The 19583-nt window shown below is 39.0% G+C and overlaps 1 protein-coding gene across 1 annotated transcript; it reads right to left on the reverse strand.

Moving 5' to 3' along the window:
* Window positions 1-868: 868 nt before the first annotated feature.
* On the reverse strand, window positions 869-13968 carry kif7 (kinesin family member 7). The gene is made up of 20 exons (XM_044200650.1): window positions 13823-13968; window positions 11682-12074; window positions 11240-11437; window positions 10717-11116; window positions 10265-10612; window positions 9179-9371; window positions 8914-9081; window positions 8515-8673; window positions 8077-8222; window positions 7779-7900; window positions 7076-7231; window positions 6764-6969; window positions 5656-5853; window positions 4716-4841; window positions 4277-4453; window positions 3979-4194; window positions 3640-3846; window positions 3156-3354; window positions 2729-2890; window positions 869-1895 (listed from the first exon to the last, which is right to left on the reverse strand). The coding sequence occupies exons 2-20, from the start codon at window positions 12010-12012 to the stop codon at window positions 1501-1503; spliced, it is 4107 nt and encodes a 1368-aa protein (XP_044056585.1). The 5' UTR covers window positions 12013-12074; window positions 13823-13968; the 3' UTR covers window positions 869-1500.
* Between the last annotated feature and the right edge of the window lie 5615 nt (window positions 13969-19583).

Raw genomic sequence — 19583 nt, forward strand, 5'->3', positions numbered from 1 at the left:
GTTAAAAAGTCTGGATTTGTCACTCCTATTATTATTATTTGTCTTATGTAAATTTGGGGGATAATCGTGCTCTAACTTTACAGTTCCTATAATTTGGGGGCTTTGGGGGATGTAAACAGAAAATATTATGTTGCCATGGAGTCAATGAGTTAGCTGTGGGCCACAACTTGGATCCCATTTTTTTCTTTGCCTGTATTTGTTTACATTTTGCCAAAATGACATCATTAAAAGTAAGCTGATTTAACTATTAGCAGTTCCTTTTTGCAATGTACCTATGGATGTACAGACAACTATCACTGGATTACATAGTTACTGAAGAAAACTTAAAAACATGATGATTCTCAATTAAGTTCTGTAGTTATAAGGAACGTTATTTTCTCCTGTGGTTTCTAAGCTTATAGACGTTTATGGATGGGCATCACAGATAATGATATCCTCTAAAGTGTAAGCCACACGGAAAATAAAAATGAATTATGACTCTGAGAAAGAGTACAATTTTTGACACAAATTGCAGTACTCTATGTAAATGTTTGGGTGCTGAATGAATTTCCCTACTAGAAAAGGACTCAACAGTCAGCTGTGGCCTCCCAGAAGCACCCCTGCCCTGCTTATCACAGCTGCACTTAAACCCACACAACAGCCTACACTAATCTGACATTTCACGTCAGCATTCATGCCTCATCTACATCAGCTGTGATAACATCCAACCTGCCCATCAATTTAAAAAGGATTACAGACCAAATGGCAAAAATCATTTCACCATTCTTATGCGACGAGTTGTGGAAGAAATGTGAGCTTCATGTAAAACTTTTCAGAAAAACAAAGCCTCGACTTAAAAAGAAATAAAAACACTAGCCAGATGAGTGCGTACTTGCAAAAACATTTTAATATAAAATATTGTAGAAGGTAAAAATACTACATGATTAGAAAGCATGAAAATCTCATTTTGTAATGATGCAAATGATTCACCTCTTATTGACCTTCATGGTTGGTAAGACCATATACCTATCAATTACTGTATGAAATGGAAACAAACTTTATCTTAGTGAAAGTGCTTCATATAAAAATCAGTGGGTGTCCTTGTAGTTACACTGTACTTGGATAGTCCATCTACAGGTAGTTTATAGAGTATTTGTAACATTTCAACAGCTTATTAGTTGAGATTCAACTGTTTCACAAATAAAGGTATGGTTAGGTTTAGGCACAAAAAACATCTTAGTTAGGGTATTAGGGTATGAATTGTGACATAAACTTTATTGATAATCTGTTAAACATCTACAGACAAAGCGAAACAGTTGAAATGTTACAAATACTCTATAACCTATCTGTAGGCGGACTATCCAAGTAAAGTGTTACCATCCTTGTTTATTAAAAAACTTTATATACAAGTACAAAAATTGAAATACAAAAACTAAAGATGGATAATACGACAAAATATTTCAGAAACCACAGAACAAAAATCTATGTGAATGGTCTTAAGTAACACAATGACATACATTTTCAGACAGGATTCTTCCGTACGTCAATGAATGCATTGTTTGAAGTCAGTGGTCCAATGTTGAGGCTGGAGCGGCGGGACTCTCTACGAGACTTAACCACAGGCAGGGATGTCGGCCCGCCCCAGGACCCCATACCAGTTTGAACTACACGGTTAACAGGAACGTCCCCAGTCGCTCGGAGCCATAACTCCTCCATGACAGCAGGTTCCTCTGTGGGGAGAGAAGAGCGTCTCCACGTGGACGGGAGAGGGGTGTTCACCAGCTCACGCATTTCCTCCCTGGACCTGGGAAGTTTGTCAGACTGTCCCGCTACCCTGCCTCCCAGGCTGTCCTCTGGGCAGCGGGTCAGCTTCTCCATGCTGCCGATGCCTGCTGGTTTACCATCAGATGCCACAACTGAAAGACAACACGTCAGGACAGACATGTCATACAGACAAAGGACAGTTAGAGCTGCCGGAAAACAGTGAGCATTACCCAACAGACTTGAGTGCTAATACTCTTGAGCTTACTCTTATTGAATATCAAAACAAACGTCAAGATAGAAATCTGAGGGCAAAATAGATAATCAAAGAAATAGGATGTCAAGATGTCAGACCCTTCCTTCATTTACACAGAAGTATGAAGGAGAAGCATTCAAGCATGAACCAGGGCAAAGAAAATAAAATTTTGAAACTAAACAGCTGTTCTGGAAAGTAACTATGTACATTTACAAGTACAAGTTCTAAGTTCTAAGTACAGTTCTGATGTACTGTATTTGTACTTTGGGAAATTGCATTTTTTTTACCCCCCTTTCTGCCATTTTATAGACCAAACGACTAAGTGATGAATTGAATAATGAACACATTAATGAATAATGAAAATAATTATTAGTTGCAGAACTAATGTGCTGTGGTTATCTAACCATAGGAAAGATTTCCTCTGCTCCCTCAGCAGCAGGCCATAACTGAGCTAGTGACAGCACAGCACAAAAATGGAGAGGAGAATGGAGATCTATGAGAATCTATGTGGAGATCTGAGAGACACAAATGATTACAAAAATGCTGCAAGTGGATTTGCCTGAGGATATGTGGAAGGATATTTGCACTTATGTGATTTTATATGGAAAGAATCAAAGTGTGGCTTAATAACATGGATATCTGAAGCCATCTTACTGCAAGCTGTAAACACCATGATCATCATAATCATAAATATTAAAAGCAACAAACACTTTGATCTAATAATACATTTACCTTTAGCATGCTCCTTTGGCTGGCTGGCTGAACCACAGAGCTCTCTCAGTTTGTTGCTTAGTTCCAGATTTGCCACCTTGTAGTGGTTCAGCTCCTTGCTGAGGTTATGGATCCATCCCTCAAACTGCCGCTGCCTTCCTGCCAGGCCCTCGTCTATTTGCTCTGTGAGGGCGGGATGACACACACGAGGGTATGCAAATAAATTAATTATTAATAAATAAATGTAGAAGATACGCTAGCAAAAAAATGGTTAGTATTTTGCCTTTCGGCATTACCCTTAATTTAATCCAATTTATATTCCATATGTAAACCAATGAGTGAGGGATTTATAATATATTCTAAGTTGTGAAAACACCTAAAGACATACAGGCAGCCTTTTTTATTGAGAGATACTTTTTTTGGGGTAAAAAGTCCATGTGATCTGCACCTCGACACTGCTGCAGTAAGAGCTGTACGCTTCTCTCATGTTCCTTCTGCTGCTGCGTGAGCCGGCGATCTGTGTCGAGTTGCGTGCGATCGAGGGCGTTCTCCAACCACTGCACCAGCTTCTGCTGCTCATCTAGTTGCATTTCCAGCTCAGCCAGGGCAAGTTGTAGCTTACGCTCCTCCTCACGCAGAGACACCACCTACAGAATACATCCACATCAACACTCTTAAGCATACACATTGGTGAGTTCAGAGTCTTACCCTGCAAGCTCTGACACTGCTCAGCTTTCTAATAAAAGAGTGAACAAGTGCTGTTATTACTAATTGGAATTTAATTTAATGTTATTGATGTTTAAATGACATTAGTGTAGTGTAACCAACTAGCAAACTTGTCTAAAAAAGTAGTACATATGGCATTTTGCAATGCTGAAGTAGGTGAAAACACGGTAAAAAAAGCTGAATCTCAGGTTGAGCATTGCACAGACCTTGTCGAAGTACTTGCACAGCAGAGCTCTGGTCTCAGAGGCAGACAGGTAACTGAGTTTGGCCATAAGGTTCATCTCCCACTGGGAAAGCATACTGGCAGAAGCCCTCAGCTGTCTTTGTCTCTGAGTGATGGCCTCATTCTTGTACTCGATAGCTGCATCCAGAGCCTCGATCGCCTCATCGAACTGGAAAAGTGTTCGCTCCTCCTAGAAACGTCAGTGGGAACAGATGGACTTATTGAGAATGTGAACATGAACAGCCAGTCACAAACAGGTAATATTACAGTGAGGAAGTCTCTTTTTTCTGTTTGCTGCTTGAACCCCAGAGTAATATCTGACCTCAGGTGACAGCAGGTTACCCTGCCGCAGCTTATCATCCAGCTCCACTCTTTGCTTAAGCAGCGAATCTTTCTCTTGACGCAGGTTTGAGATCTCTTGACGAATCTGTTGCGAGTCTTGAGCACTGCTGCTGCGAAGAAGACCATTCCTCTCACTCAACTCTCGCTCAAGTGACTCAATACGCCCTGTAAGTGTCACCAGGTCTTTACTCAGGGCCTGTAGGGAAGATGAAGAAAACATTGTCAGCATTTGCCAGTTTCCTGTGTGACTGAATTGAGTCATTTGTTGTTGTGAATACCTGACTGGAGCGGAGCCTCTTGGTCTCCAGTCCGCTGCGTTCCTGTAGCAGGGCTTCTTTCTTGGCCAGAATATCCTCTCGTTTAGTGAGCTCTCCTTCCAGATCTTCCAACCCTTTCCTCTGGTCTAGTACCCGCTCCATTTCCTCATCCAGCCAGCGCTTTTGTTCCTCAATCTTCTGCTCACAGGGAGTCAAGACACAAAAGCCCACACATCATGCAGAAATAGAGACACAAACACACAAACTAAGGCTCCAAGGGAGTGACTTTCCCATGAGCAAAGTTCCACACCTCTTTACCAAAATGACAAAATCTTAAAATTAAAAATAGATGCTGCATTTTAGATCAAACCATTAATTTTCTTCTGGGGTTTAAAGGCAGTTTGTTTTCTATGTATTCAAAGTTAGTAGACATATAATCTCCTTGCGATTCTTATCCCACCTGTTGCTCTTCCAATGAGATGACAGAGCCATTACTACCGCTACGTCTCTGCCTCTGGAAGGCAGCAATCACCTCTGTCTTTATTCTCAGGATCTTTTGCTGCTGCTCATTCTTTATCTCCAGTTCCTACAAAAAGCATGGAGTGGTGGAAGAAAGATAAAAGTCAATTAATGGGTAGTGGTAACATTACACGTTTTCCTTAAACAATTGCAGAAGGCTTGGGGAGTAAATTGTTGCTTATTCCAAATAAAGATGGACTTTTTTCCACACATGAAAAAAACAAACATGTCATTTGCAATAAACTGAGACTACCTTGGTTCTAATTTCAGTCATTCAGAATTAGAAGCAATGTAATATAATGTAAATTTGCAGTGATACAGCAGTCAGCCCTCGTAGCGGTTCCCCACAACTTTACATGCACATTTAAAGGTACAGTGTGTAGGATTTAGTGGCATCTAGCAGTGAAATTGTAGTTTGCAAAAGATATCTTAACTAATGTTTTCTGAAGACGTTCAAGCTAACAAAGTAATGTTTATTAATAAGTGTTGACGTCGCATGAGATTACAGACTGTCCAGTCCATCAATTTCATCAGTGCATTAGTGTCAAAACAATAATGACATAGAAAAAGTGAATAATATTCTACTGAAATTGCAGGTGTGACATTTATTGGTGATTTAGTTAAATGAGTGCAAATAACTTGGATGAATGGTCAATGTATTAATTACTTTTTGGTTTAGACTGTTGGACTTCAGCATGTATACTGTAGAGCAGTGCTCCTCCCAAATTTGAAGCTCTATGGTGAAGTACGTGAAACCATTTTATCAAAAAACAACAAAAAAAAACAAACAAACAAAAAACAGCTAAATATTAATGTGATTGAAAATACCCACAATTACTTGAAACATATTGCTGCCACTCTGCTGTACTGGCCTGAGGTACCTTGACTCTGTGAGTTCTTCGTTGCATCTCGGTCTCCAGACGTTGTTTCTGCTGACTTTCCTGGCGCAGCCGCCTTTGCAGCTGCTCCTGCTGCTGCCTCATACTCTGAACACTTCGCTCCAGCTCTAACACACGACGTTCACTCTGGGCAGGAAGGTTAGCGAGACGGGCGGTATCCCTCTGACGTTGACTGAGAACCTAAAACGAAAGCATACACATATTCCTTTTTCAGAAGTTCAAATGTACAGGTCTAAAGGGTCTCATTAATGAGAATATAAAATCAAGAATATATATATATATATATCTATATATATATATACATAAATACACATATATATACATATACATATATATAAATACATACATATATAAATACACATATATATAAATACATATACATACATACATACATATATACACACACACACATATTATATATATACATATACATACATATATACATACATACACACACATATATATATATACACACACACATATACATATATACATATATACACACACACACACATATATACATATACATACATACACACATATATACATATATACATATATAAATATATACACACACACATATACATATATGCATATATACACACACACATACATATATACATATACATACATATATACATATACACATATATATACATATACACATATACATATATATACATATACACATATACATACATATACACATATACATATATATATATACATATACATATACACATATACATATATATATACACATATACATATATATACACATATATATATAGATATACATATATATACATATATACACATATATACATATATATATATACACATACATATATATATACACATATATACACACACACATATATATACACACACACACACACACACACACACACACACACACACACACACACACACACACATATATATATATATATATATATATATATATATATATATATATAAAAAAAGTGTTTTGTTGTTAATTACATCAGGGAAGAACATGGGTTTAAAACAGTATCTTTCTGTTGCCTGTGTGTTATTATGCATGAATACAGATGTTTTACAGTCAAACCTGAACTTTGCTCTGAGCAGCAGCTATCTTCCTGCGACATTCCTGTGCTCTGGTTTTGTCTGTCGCACTGATCTCTCTCTCTTGCCTCTCTAGATCCTGAAGCTGCCGTTGGGCCTCCTGCAGCTCCTGTCGAGCCTGCACAGCTTCACTCTCCAGAGCCGTGATTTTATGGCTGTACTGCCTGTTCAAGGCCTGAGCATCCTTACCTAAACCCCCCCACCCCCACAAACAATTAATTTAGAAAATCACAGAAGAGAACCTCTGTTTAAAAAAATTGCAGCTAAGGGAGGGTAACGAGATCGAAATTGCTACCTGTTTTGACCAGCTCCTTGATGAGTTCTTCCTTAATGCGGATGGTGACAGACAGCTCCCTGATCTTCTGCTGTGCCTGAAGAAGTCCCCACTCTGAAACACCTTCAAAACTTTTCAGACTTTCACGTACAGATGTCTCACCGGTACTGAAGTTAGCTACACAGAGATTTGACAGAGTACACCAGAGGTCAGCAGGGTGATATTATGAGGAAGGGGACAGAGCTTCAAGGCAACCGCCAAGGTTCAAGCTCTCACGTGTGATCGTTCTGAAGTACCAGAATAAATCATTTGTTAATTGGCTTGGTTGTGTGCGTCTCCCTCTTTTGTCATGGCCATGTGTCTGTGACACCCTCCACTGGGCATAAATTGGGTGTAATATGAACCTTGGACCACAGAATAGAGACTAAAAGCAGGCAAGCAAAGCATATTGAACAGATTTTAAAAGCCTGAGGTTACCCTATCTAACTAGAAAAACTGTGTGATTGTTTCTCAATGTGCAAAAATCAATCAGAAATTGGATTTGTGCAAACAAATATATTTTACAAATGTGTAGAAAAGAATAGTAGTTCTAGAAAGATTTTGTAAATGTGTAAATAACATGTCATTAGTAAATACACGATTTCATTAGTGAGGTCACACAAACTTCCTAATCAATTATCCTAAATCTGTTTATAACATAAGCACCTAAGGTTGTTAGACTTACATGCTTTTCTGGCTAAACAGGGGTGCTGGTCTGGCTCATGCAGCAGAGATATGAGCCCTCTACCACCAGCTGCTAGTCCTCCTGACAGCATGTCCCTCTTGGTCCAGGTCAGGTTCACATGCCTGACAGAATCATAAGCATTACATTATATAGATTTCACACATAACATGAGCACATGTGCAATGACATCAACACTGTCTGTTAATGTTCTGTCTGTAATGAGTGCAGTATTTATTTTATTACCACGCAATTTAAATAGTATAAGCTGCAAACTATGATTTCTATAAACACAACATACTTGCGTCTCTCCCGGCTGAAGTTGGAAAGACCTCCCTCTTCTTCCGTGTCCTGCATTTCTGCTCCTCCTGGGATCTCCTGCTCCTCATTGAGGCTACCATCCTGATCACCACAAGGCCCATTACCAAGATAGCCTACCGGACTGACCTGTAACCACACACATAACCCCACAGATCTACAAACAAGCAGGCTATGACATAAACAGTGTAAAAATGAATTATTTATACATTGGATCTGTATCAACATGATAGTAATAATGATAAAATAAATTACCCTTTTTTGTGCAGATTTTTCTAGTTCTTTGTCAGTGTGTGTGGTCCTTTTTCTTTAGTATACGCTCATCTAATTAAAGAGCATGCATCTCCATTTCTTACCACTTTTTTGCTTTTATATCCACACAACACTACAGGCAGAAGAACTAGCTCTGTTGGTTGGTTACCTGTCTGTATGTGCCTCCATTCTGACTGTGTTGCAGGGAGCCCATAGGGGCAGTGTGTGGCCGTGATCTCAAGTTAAGGCCCAGGCCCATCAGCCCTGGAGTAGACAGATGACACTGCAGCTCAGCTATCAAGTCCTGTTGCTCCTGCAGCTTATCACTCTGAGGCAGAAGGAAAGCAATCAAATAAATAACACATCCTCTAAGGCAATGAAAGTAATATGTTCAAAATCAGTATAATATGATGATGACACAGCTTGTGTCCCAAGTGTCTGCAGGTCACTGCTTGGTTAACCCTGCCGTGACTATGCAAATTAATCAATGAATGTGGCATGCCATGACTAAACTGTGAAACACTGCACTAATGGAAATAAACAATATTAGAATTCCCCTGGATCTCACCTGCTGCTTGTATTGCTCCATAGCGTCCTCCAGAGCTGCTAAAAAGTCTGTGTTCTCTCTCTCCAACCGCTGGATCTGTGCTTGAAGCTGGACAATACTATCCTCTTTCTCTCCATCTTTCTCATTTTCATGCTCGTGGCTCCACCTCTCTTCCACAGCCTCTGAATCCTGGGTAATATTTTATATATTACTATATTTAGAAACAAATAAATCTAAAATTAGACTGAAACATTTCATTTTCTTTTGGAGTGTGAAAGAGACACACCTGGTTCCTTACAGAAGGCCTTCCTCTCCTTAATGCAACACTGTCTTCAGTGGAGCTGTTCTCGATACCGCTGTCTGGTCCTGAGGCAGTGGTCAGTCCGCTCCGTTCCTCCTCCACTGAGCACAGCCACTCCTTCACTCTCAGACTCTGTTCTGCAGTCAGAGCCCCTTCACTCTGCAGCTCCCGTAGCAACCTGTGATATATTAGTAATAGAACATTTGAAGGAAGGAATCACTGCTTCTTAAGCCGACATTTATGAAAATTAAGCATAACACACATCTCACACTCAGGATGAGAGACACTACATTGAATGAAGCCTGGTATAGATGATACCGCCGACAACAAACGCCATTGTTTACAAGAGAGTTTCATGTATTCTTTTCCAGCTTTTCAAGCTAAAACCAGTGTAAACTCAGAAACATGTCCCTGTGCATGACTTCTTTTCAGCACTGAGCTGCACTCCATCACAGATTGTCTCTGGTTGTCTCTAAAACACACCAGCAATGTTGAGTGCAATGAAGAAATATGTCAACGCAAAAGTATGGCTTTAACATATTTTCAATAGTTTTTTAATGAAAGTAGAGTTGTATTACAGAGTGATATATGCTACTGTATATTAAGCTTTGGCTAAACAGATATTGTAATACTTGTAAATTCTTTGTGGGTTTTGGCCTCTTTAAGGATTTGTAGATAAAAATAAAAAAGATAAAGTAACACCAGTGTTATTTTTTAGTAGAGTAGAAATTTCTCAAATTGACGCAATTGGATTTCAGTTGGCTCATATGGAATTAGGGTGGTTCATATTATGGTTAAGGTTTGCACAAACAGACATAATGGAGAATTAACGACAGAAAGAAGGAGGCGTGGACTGTAATGCATAAAACAGAACAATGATGGCTATAATTTAATTTACCTAATTTAGTTTTTATATTGTGAGCTTGTGCATGGGGCACCAATGGCTGCTTAATAACATATGCACATTATTCCCAAATTAACTTACCACTCAGTGGTCAAGGACATGCAGAATAGAGCACATTAAAAAATCATGCAGACTAAATTTAACTCGATCAATCAATGTGCTTCAACCTGTAAGCAGTGTCTGTGCAGGTCCTATAGTGGGCACTCTGGGCTTGCAGTCTGTTGATCTCTCCCTCTCCAAGTCGAGGTCTCCTGTGTGGGTCAGCGTGAGAAATGATGCGGGTCTCTGAACGCTGGCGGTTTTCGAGTGCTCTGCGAAGTGCCTTGATTTGTTGCTCCAGCCCTTCCACCCGATCTGGCTCACGCTTGCAGTTGACTGTCGCCCGGTTCTGAATGTTTCTGGCCCTTGTGGCGTAGTTTAGTGTATTCAGACTCTCATCAAAGTCTGAGGAGGAAGGGCTGATGCAGGCAATCATCAGTGTTTTGGAATTTCCTCCCAAAGAGTCTTTTAGGATCCTAGGTGACACAAGGATTATATAAATTAAACCAAACCGACATTTTACACCAATTTCTATTAGAATGGTATGTTAAAGTATCTCATGAACTTATTAAAAATATACCTTGTGATTTTAGAATCTCTGTATGGTATGTGAGAGCCTTTCCTCTTGGGGTCCCCCAGTGCCCCAATAACATTTCCCAGAGCCAGAAGACCACTGTTAATCTGGATACTCTCTTTCAATCTCTCTCCAGTGTTCCCCGTCCTTAAGATGCGCTCTGACCCTGCCAGGTCAACAAAGTGGAACTTGGAAGACAACATTTGTGGTCCAGAACTTGTAGCAGTCCCATAAAGGCGAGAGCTTCCCCGACGCTGGTCCATGTACATGGTAAAAATGGTATGCGACCGGCTGGAGTTTGGATTCATCTGGGTTGCACCAGTGTGCCTGGCTGTGTTTCCTGACTCTAGTAAACTCAACACCTCATCAAGACCTTCCACTTCGCACTCCTTTACGCCACACAAAACTATGAAGTCACACAGACAACAATATTAAATGCAGATAAATACATACACAAAGTAAAATCCTGCATAACGTTTCATATCACAACCACAAAAAGACAAATTACATTAGGCTGCCTATTCCATACCAATGTTGCCTTTATCCTCCCGGATGTGGATGTCCTTGCTGGCTGTCTCCACCTCCAGTAAATCCTTGAACTCTTCTTTGTAGACCTCTAGATACGACACTCGGACAGAGAAATCTGAGAGGTCATTTTCATCTAGCAGCTTGAAGACATCTGCAACAGCCCTGGGGATGATACCCTGCTCCTCATCTCTAAAGGAACCTACAAACACAATGAAAACGCACATCACTGCACGCAACTGGCTTTTTACAGTAAAACTAGATTAGAGCACAGTGCATAATTGGTCCAACTGATGTGTGCTGTACTTTCTATCTGGTCTTATTTTCTTTTGAATCATCAAAAGGACCTAACCCTAAACTGAGTTGAGCCTGATTCATTTTAATACAGGATAAACTGAGCTGACAAAAACACAAGTGGACAATAGAAGAAAAGATAAATAACTTACAAATATTAGCTTCTCCAATGGTGTAAGTCTTTCCTGAGCCTGTCTGCCCATAGGCAAAGACTGTAGCATTGAAGCCTTGAAAGAAGGCATCTATGAGTGGCTGGACAGACACAGAATAAACCTCCTCTTGACAGCAAGTCTCTTCAAATAGGTAGTCGCAAAGAAAGTGACGGTCATGGCCCAGAGTAACCCGGCACAGCTCTGAGTCCACGGTGATACAACTCTCATGGCAGTGTAGAAGCTCTTTAGGCAGCAGGGGACGCACTCGAACAGCTACTTGCACTGCAGAATAATCCCCCCTGCCTTGGCCACCGGGCACTTTGGGAGACATTTCTGCTGCACCGTGGGAGCTCTCCTGTGCGTCACTGCTATGTATGGATCATCTTTGAGCCACTAGAGGGGATAGAAATCATCAGTCATCAAAGGTTTTCAACATCTCATGGCTATGTCTATGAGCGAGAATGTGATTTATTACATGATGATGTAATTAACCAACCAAGCAGCTCAAGCACACATTTTCTGTACAGGCAACAATTTTTTCAAGACCATATTGTACAACCATTTCACTTTAAGCTACAGCTGGAGAGGGTGAAGATGATGTGGATAAATATATACTTCAATAATGCAATACAAATATGCAGTATATTTGCGATATAATAATGATTCTGGAAAGTCAATTGAGAAACTGTTAAAAGATAAAATAACCAGAAAGTAATGTCTGATTTTGGCTAATCAAGAAAATGAAATACCTGTCAAATCAAGGTACTTCATCATATTGATGTAAAAAAAAAATATTTTTGCCATAAAGCACAGCCCTGCTCATTGTATGGCACCATGCCAACAATGGTCTAATACAACCAGAGATAATAAAGAGACAGCTATCTCTGTATAAATGATATGGCAAAATCTCTGACAAATGACAAATTCATATTGTCACAAGTCTCAAGTTGCCTGTGCTTTTCTTTTTTTCTGACAACTTAAAAAAAACCCTGAGCACAAAGCATGTGGACAGTGTGTCCATGCAAGTGTTTATTGTGTTGAAACACTGTTAATGCAAATTCAACACATCCTGGAGCTACTTAATAAAACCTTAAAAACCATAAAAACCTTACAGTGAAAAGAACAGACAAATAGATGTGATACATTTTAGTTTTGTGTTTGGAGAGTATTTACAGAGGTGGCACTGCATACATCTCACAAAAGGTGATACAATGTTTTACTGCAAATATGTACAAACTTTTAATTTAATCTCACAATAATTAGGCTTCAGTGATGTGGTCTAACTTCAAGGATGAGTTTGGCAAATGTATTTTGGGTACGTAGTGAAAGAGCAGCAGAAAGCCGCTTCCCTGAACTTTTTCCTGTGTAAAACATACGTATTCAGGACTTGGATGGACCGTCTTCCGCTTAACGTTACTTTATCTTAAACACTGCCTCCTGCTAACTAACTTTGGTAAGCTTAGTTATACGAAACCTCAAAGTTAAAGTTTATCGAGTTGACTAAAAACCGGATGCAGGATCACCTCATCAAGTAACGTTATAGTTAAAAAATGTTAGTTAACGCTGAGTTGTGACTCGTGCCTTATTTTACACAAGTAACTTAACGCTAGCGTTACTGCATGTTACTGTCAGTAACGTGAGACAACATGGACCAAACTCGTAAAGTTACGGTAATCCTTAATCTTTAGGAAAATTGGTTTACTTGGACTACCCAGGTTCACGTAAAAAAGATACAGATATCATTTTAAAACATCATAGTAACGTCACTGTAAAGTAAACTTATTTTGACCATGTTAGCAAGGTGACGTTAGCTAGCCACCGTTACCACTGTTTAACAAAGTAAAGGCGTTACGCTCCGTTATCTATAAGAAAAACACGCATGTCGGCTTTTTATAAATATTCGATGACAAGAAATTTCACAAATTCCACACGCTAGTTTGGTCGCCTGTTTCCCAGATAACTTCAGCTAAGCTAAAGTTAGATAGTTAGCCTGCCAGCAGTCCGAACAAAATCAAAACATGAAGATGAGGCTTGGATGTCGTTATCTAGAAGTGCTGCAACATACTCCCCTAAGAAATAGCTAACGTCAAACAGCATGCATTGATTGGGTAAGTTCTCGTAACCACTAACAGTTAACTTACTTAAATGTGGCAGAAGTTACACCATGGATTCAGGACAACACTGGAGGGTTTTGGGGGAATGGAAGTTGAGGGGCAGCCTAGAGGAGGAGTTTGGGCTGAGTTTTGGGTGTGGTCTGTAGAGGCTTCAGTGCAGAGGTGAAAAACAGTCACCTATAGCTGCAGAGCTGCTGCAGCAGAATTTAACATAATACTGAGAATTAGTAGTCACATAACCAACAAAGTGAACAAATGCGCTGTGGTAATATTGAATAAGTTATGAAACATAACATGTAGCTGAATCTTATTAAATGCAGAGCAAAATCAATACACTAATACAATTACCACCACTAACACCAACCTGACAGAGGTCAATGTGTGTATCTATAAGTGGCAGCACAACCTTTTTGCAGACCTTCACTGCATCAGCTGTGTCTCAAATCATTCAGACATACAGTACATACAGCTTTTCTCTTAGGCACCCGTATAATACGGGATTCCTTCCATATACGGGTAGTTTATGCGTAAAACACTCATTAAAAATGCAAAAATATTGGACAATTGAAACACACAAGAGTCAGTGCTCCAACAATGTCTATTTTGTGGATTTCAGCTCCCAGGTTTTTATTTTCAACTAAAGGATCTCAAGGGGCGTCTGTGCTTGCATTTAGAGGGCGAGATGAAAGTCTGTTCACCTTAACTCTCTGTTTCGTCTGCACAGGAAGCTCCAGATCCAACAGGGGCTGATGTTTACATAAGCAGTATGTCAAAGGCAGTTGCACTTCCATTGCAATTGCACAGATAGTACAGTTGCCTTTAGCAGAGTACTGTAGCTAGCCTGTGACCTTACGAAAACATCCACTCTCATCATTCCCACTCTTCATATCCAACTATCCAGGCACAAAAACAGTTCTGACATAGTTACAAAAGTCTGTGGCATAAATATTTAGTTTGGTTAAGAAACAACCTTAAATGTAGAAAACTATCATGAACAATTTGGCAATAGTCAGCTGTTAACTATGTTAAAGCTGCATGTGTGTGGTTTGTAGCTGGAAATAAACAAAATGTGGGAGGAAATAACTTTATTCTGCAACATTTTCATATTAGGAATATTAGGTCTATCAATGGACACCTCTGCAGGTAAAGTTCCATTATCTTTACAAGGACACGTCATCATTTATTTCATTTTATTATAATGATGGCAAAATAGCGGTGATCACAAAATAACCAGAGCTTTGATTGAATTTTAACACAATAAGTCAGAAACAGTCTCTTTTCAAATAGCAATCCCTTGTTTGAGTATCCACACAAAGTTTTGGATGTGATCTTTACTGAGTAGTGCATTTTGAATATTAAGGCAGATTGTGACTTGTTGTCTGAGTAGTGTATTTACAACAACAAAATCACTAATCTTCCAAAGCATTCAAAACATTAGCTTTGACATTAGTTCTGTTTTTTAGGACACTGTTTCATCCTTTGAAAAAGAGAAAAAATGAACAAATTGTTAGCAAAATATTAATTTACATTAGAATTTAACTTTATTACTTTTGGCATAACAGAAAACACATGCACACAAAATGTCAAACTCATCTATCAAACTACTATAACTGATTTGAAATATAAGATTCAATCAACCCTTGCAAACCATGTCTTGTCAATAATGTCATAAGGCTCTAAATCAAAATGCCCTTTCCACTGATGTGCATAGAGACCCTCCTGTTTTCATTTTCACCTGCATGAGAATAAGGACAGTCAACTCAGCAATGCATTTTTATATAATAAAAATAAAAACATAAATAAAGATGACAGTCTAATGCACGTTGCAGCTGTGTCCCATACACACCACAAAAATCTTAAAATGAAATCGCAAAATAATAATTAAATACATCCTGTTTAAGAGCCATCATACAACAAACAGTTTTACATATGTACACATTCAGTATATTGCTTTTTTAAGTGGCAATTTGCATAGTTTGGTTGGTTAATTTGGCTCTATTGTGAAGAACTACACAATACAAATCTGATATTGTACTTACCGCTAACAGAGTGCCCTCATACATTCTGTTGGTAGGCAGGAACATGCATTACTGCATGCCTGTTGTGTCTTCCAATGCACAGCAGTTTTTGAAAACAGCTCCTTGTATTTCAATACATCTGTATGAGCTCCGTCTACAAACGTTACAATGACTCTAATCTCTGCAGTATGACTGACCCACTGAACACAAAACTACTCAGAGGGTGACTGAACAATGGGGGAAAGTGTTGATCCCTCAGTTGGACACCATAAGACAATGCATTTCTGCATTTGCTCATGCTGATATTCAATCTGAGCCGAATCTCACTCATGCAGAAGTCCCTGAAAACATATTTGGCTTTAGTTGCATAATACAGATTTATCAAAATTACCCAGCATGGTTTTTTCAGCTGCTGGTGATATTTAAACAACAGTTTTACAGTATGTTCAAATCAAACTAAACAATGCATAAATCATACAAATAAATGGAATAAATGGAGAGGGAGAAGAACAGGTGGTACTGTCCAACACTTTGACAAACCTCTTAAGCAACTTTGATCAAACAGAAAAAAAACAATACAATGGGATTAACTTGAAAGTTTGGGCAAAAAAATTAGTTTGCCAAACACCCAGCCAAATGAAAATAAATGGTTGTTAATTTGCAGCCGTGTTGCATAAATCAAGATACAAGTTTATAAAGCCTGCCTTACATGTACCTGCTGCTCTCTCTCTCTCTCTCTCTTTCTCTCTCTCTCACACACCCACACACACATACGCTCACTCACCTCTTTGTTTACATTCCTGTCTTCAGTTTCCTTCCATATCATGTGCATATGGATTTCTGGATATCTTTTTCTCTCACCTGCCCAAGCTGTCCCTCGGTCTAGTCTGCTGTCTGTCAGTCACCTACCAGCTGAGCAGTCTGGTGTCCTTTATAGAGCAGCTCGGTCACAAGTGGCCGATAGCATCTTGACGTCACAAGCCTAGAGCCCTAAATTCTACAATAGTATACTCCAATAATATATGTGTGTATATTGTCTGTGTAGAACCATGGCACATTGTCTTTGTGCAACTGTGATATAACACTCCAAAGAATAAATCTGTCCATTTTAATGGGTGTCAGCTTGACTGCTGCTGTATGAGCAGACACCTAAGTTAGGTGTCCTTACCGATCAATGCCTTTGTTCTCTGTCATCACATTTAATATGCTGGTATCAGAATCAGAATCAGAAATACTTTCTTGATCCACGAGGTGAAACCCTTTTGCTACAGCAGCTCACTATCATGTCAGTGCACACAGGAATTGATGTACTAAACAAAAAAAACTATAATACACTATAATACAGGTCAGAAAATAAATTAAGTACCAAGTGGGTATAAGTATAAAATAAAATAAAATAAGTGTGAAGTACAAAGTGGGTTTACCGGTTGATGATAATAATATGGTATAAAGTAATAGTGCAATCAATATCAATAGGGAATTTAAACTGAAAAGGGTATATATATATTTTTTTTCTACTGTATACTGTATATGTGTATTTACACATGAACAAATTGCCTAATGTTTTTGATAAAATGCTCATTTGATGAGAGCTTGATCTTTAGAATTATGAACTGTTTATGATTATTGTCTGTTTTCTTATTTTATTGCAGGGTGTCAGTGTCACACACCCCACTGGAAACAGAAGAACTTCACAAAAGTTCACACCCCAACTATTGATTTGCCCCTTGCAATGATCACCTTCAAACTTTGTCTCGTGGCTGGGCATGTTCTGACACAAAGGCGTGTGTAGTGCTCACACTTGATCTGAGATGGAGTGACATGCTGCACCATGATGACTTTGTTTCATTATCAGGGCTATGTTCAGACAGACTCAACTGATGCACCTTCCCCTCAGGTCATAACTAATTGTATTAAAGCTGTGATGTGATCCTTCATCAAAAAGTCACAGTCAGTTATTTGGTGTGAACTTCTGCACAGTTTCTTAGACATTACAAACTGCAACATGATAAGAGAACAATGATGCTGATAAGATAAAATGTATTAAAAATATGAAAGATTTCATCAATAAAGACAACTCACAGTACATAAGTACAATTTATGTCAAACTTAAAGTAATTAATAAAACTATACACAGATATATTATGAAACTATAAATAGAGATCAATATGAACAGTGACAAAAGAGACTTGAGGACAATGATCAGTAAGAACACTCTTCATGCTTATAGGACAGTCACACCAACACTCATTAAAATTGACTGATTTTCTTCTATAGTTACACAAAGACCTGTGAACAAAGGTTTCTTATTTGTGATTGTGAACAGACAATGTGGTGATGGCACGACGGACCCCCCTCAGGATCCTATGGAGAGGTGGAAGGAGAGGAGGAAAAGGGAGAGAGAAATAGAGTGGGGGGACAGTGCAGAATACGAGAGCAAAGAGGAGGAGATGGGTTAGGTAGGTATTTATGGAAGTGCCGGAAGTGGCGTGGTTGAGGTGTGGTCCTGCTCCTGAAACTCTGCTAGAAAGCTCCAATACTACTACAAAGGGCGTGGCGTAGAGTCTGGCATACAGAGGGTCCTTGACTCCTTGGGCCTGTGTCCACTTGACCCGTGCATAATGTACAATGCAGTCAGATTAGAAGTATTATGACAGTGACACTTTCCTTGTTGTATTGGCTCTGTATTTCAGTATTGGATTTGAAAAGTAACACTCCTGACTTTAAAGTGCTGACTCTCATCTTTAATTTGAAGGTGTGTTAGATTCGCATTAACAGTCTAGGATATGTGGCATTCTGGCTTCAGCATTGTTTGAAAGTATAGAGTACAGCCAAAACCATAAAAAACACAAAGTGAGCAATTTCTCCTTTTTGCTTTTCTTGATCATTTGCTTAATCAGTCCCAGTGTATCTAAATATAAATGCAAAAAAGGCTCCATGACCCTCTTTAGCGCCACCATCAGGCCCACATTGGGGTACTTCTAGCCTATAAGTTTTGAACCTTTTCATATATCAACAAATATCTGTAGCTCTGTTGGTCAAAAAAGCCCAACTAATGTAGTTTGGTCAATTCTTCTGGCATTTTGAGTCACAGACTCAAACATATCTGTATGTGAAAGGAAATTGTCATTCTCATAATAACTAATTCATCGTGACTAGATTAGGTTGGTCAGTTTTGCATCACTTTGAAGATGCCAACACATGTTCCACAATGTTCCTGTCTGGGATGTTTTATGTTAAAGCTTCATGTTTTGGTTAAAAACAAAATGGCAATAAATACCAAAATGGTCACAAATATAAGTATATCAGTCTTACAAATCTGACTCCATGTGCTTAACAAATAACCCCACCAGAGGCTGACCTCAGAAATAAAATACTTAATGAAAAGTCTTAGTTTTTCCATAAATTGCAAACTGTTACAAACTGAGACAATCCAACAAATCAGTTTGAAAGTAATGGCAGCTGTTGGGGAAACAATGTTTGGCATGTGGCTTCACCGTTGACAGACTGCAGCATGTCTCCTCTGGGAGCAGCAGGGGGCAGTGTAACACCATGGTTTGAAAATTCACATGAACATACACAGTCTTTTGCAATGACTTTAAAACATAAACACAACAAAAAAGTTACTTATTGATATTTGACTGGACAATAGTTGAGTATGCACTAAAAGACACGGTTGTTAAAGAGATGGAGCAGAGAGAAAAAGAAAGAGAAGATCAGGTGTCAGGGTTGGAGAAGGAAGTACTATACTGACCTGCAGCACAGGGGAG

Source organism: Siniperca chuatsi, linkage group LG1 (assembly GCF_020085105.1).
Source record: "Siniperca chuatsi isolate FFG_IHB_CAS linkage group LG1, ASM2008510v1, whole genome shotgun sequence".
In the NCBI taxonomy this organism is placed as follows: domain Eukaryota; kingdom Metazoa; phylum Chordata; class Actinopteri; order Centrarchiformes; family Sinipercidae; genus Siniperca; species Siniperca chuatsi.

Excerpts from the sequence above, each read along its gene's own strand:
- kif7 (XM_044200650.1), bottom strand. The coding sequence starts at position 12,012 with ATGTCTCCCAAAGTGCCCGGTGGCCAAGGCAGGGGGGATTATTCTGCA. Across the intron at positions 5,854-6,763 it reads CTGCTCAGAGCAAAGTTCAG|GTTCTCAGTCAACGTCAGAG; the intron begins GTTTGACTGTAA and ends CTTTCGTTTTAG. Across the intron at positions 4,195-4,276 it reads AGAGGCTCCGCTCCAGTCAG|GCCCTGAGTAAAGACCTGGT; the intron begins GTATTCACAACA and ends TCTTCCCTACAG.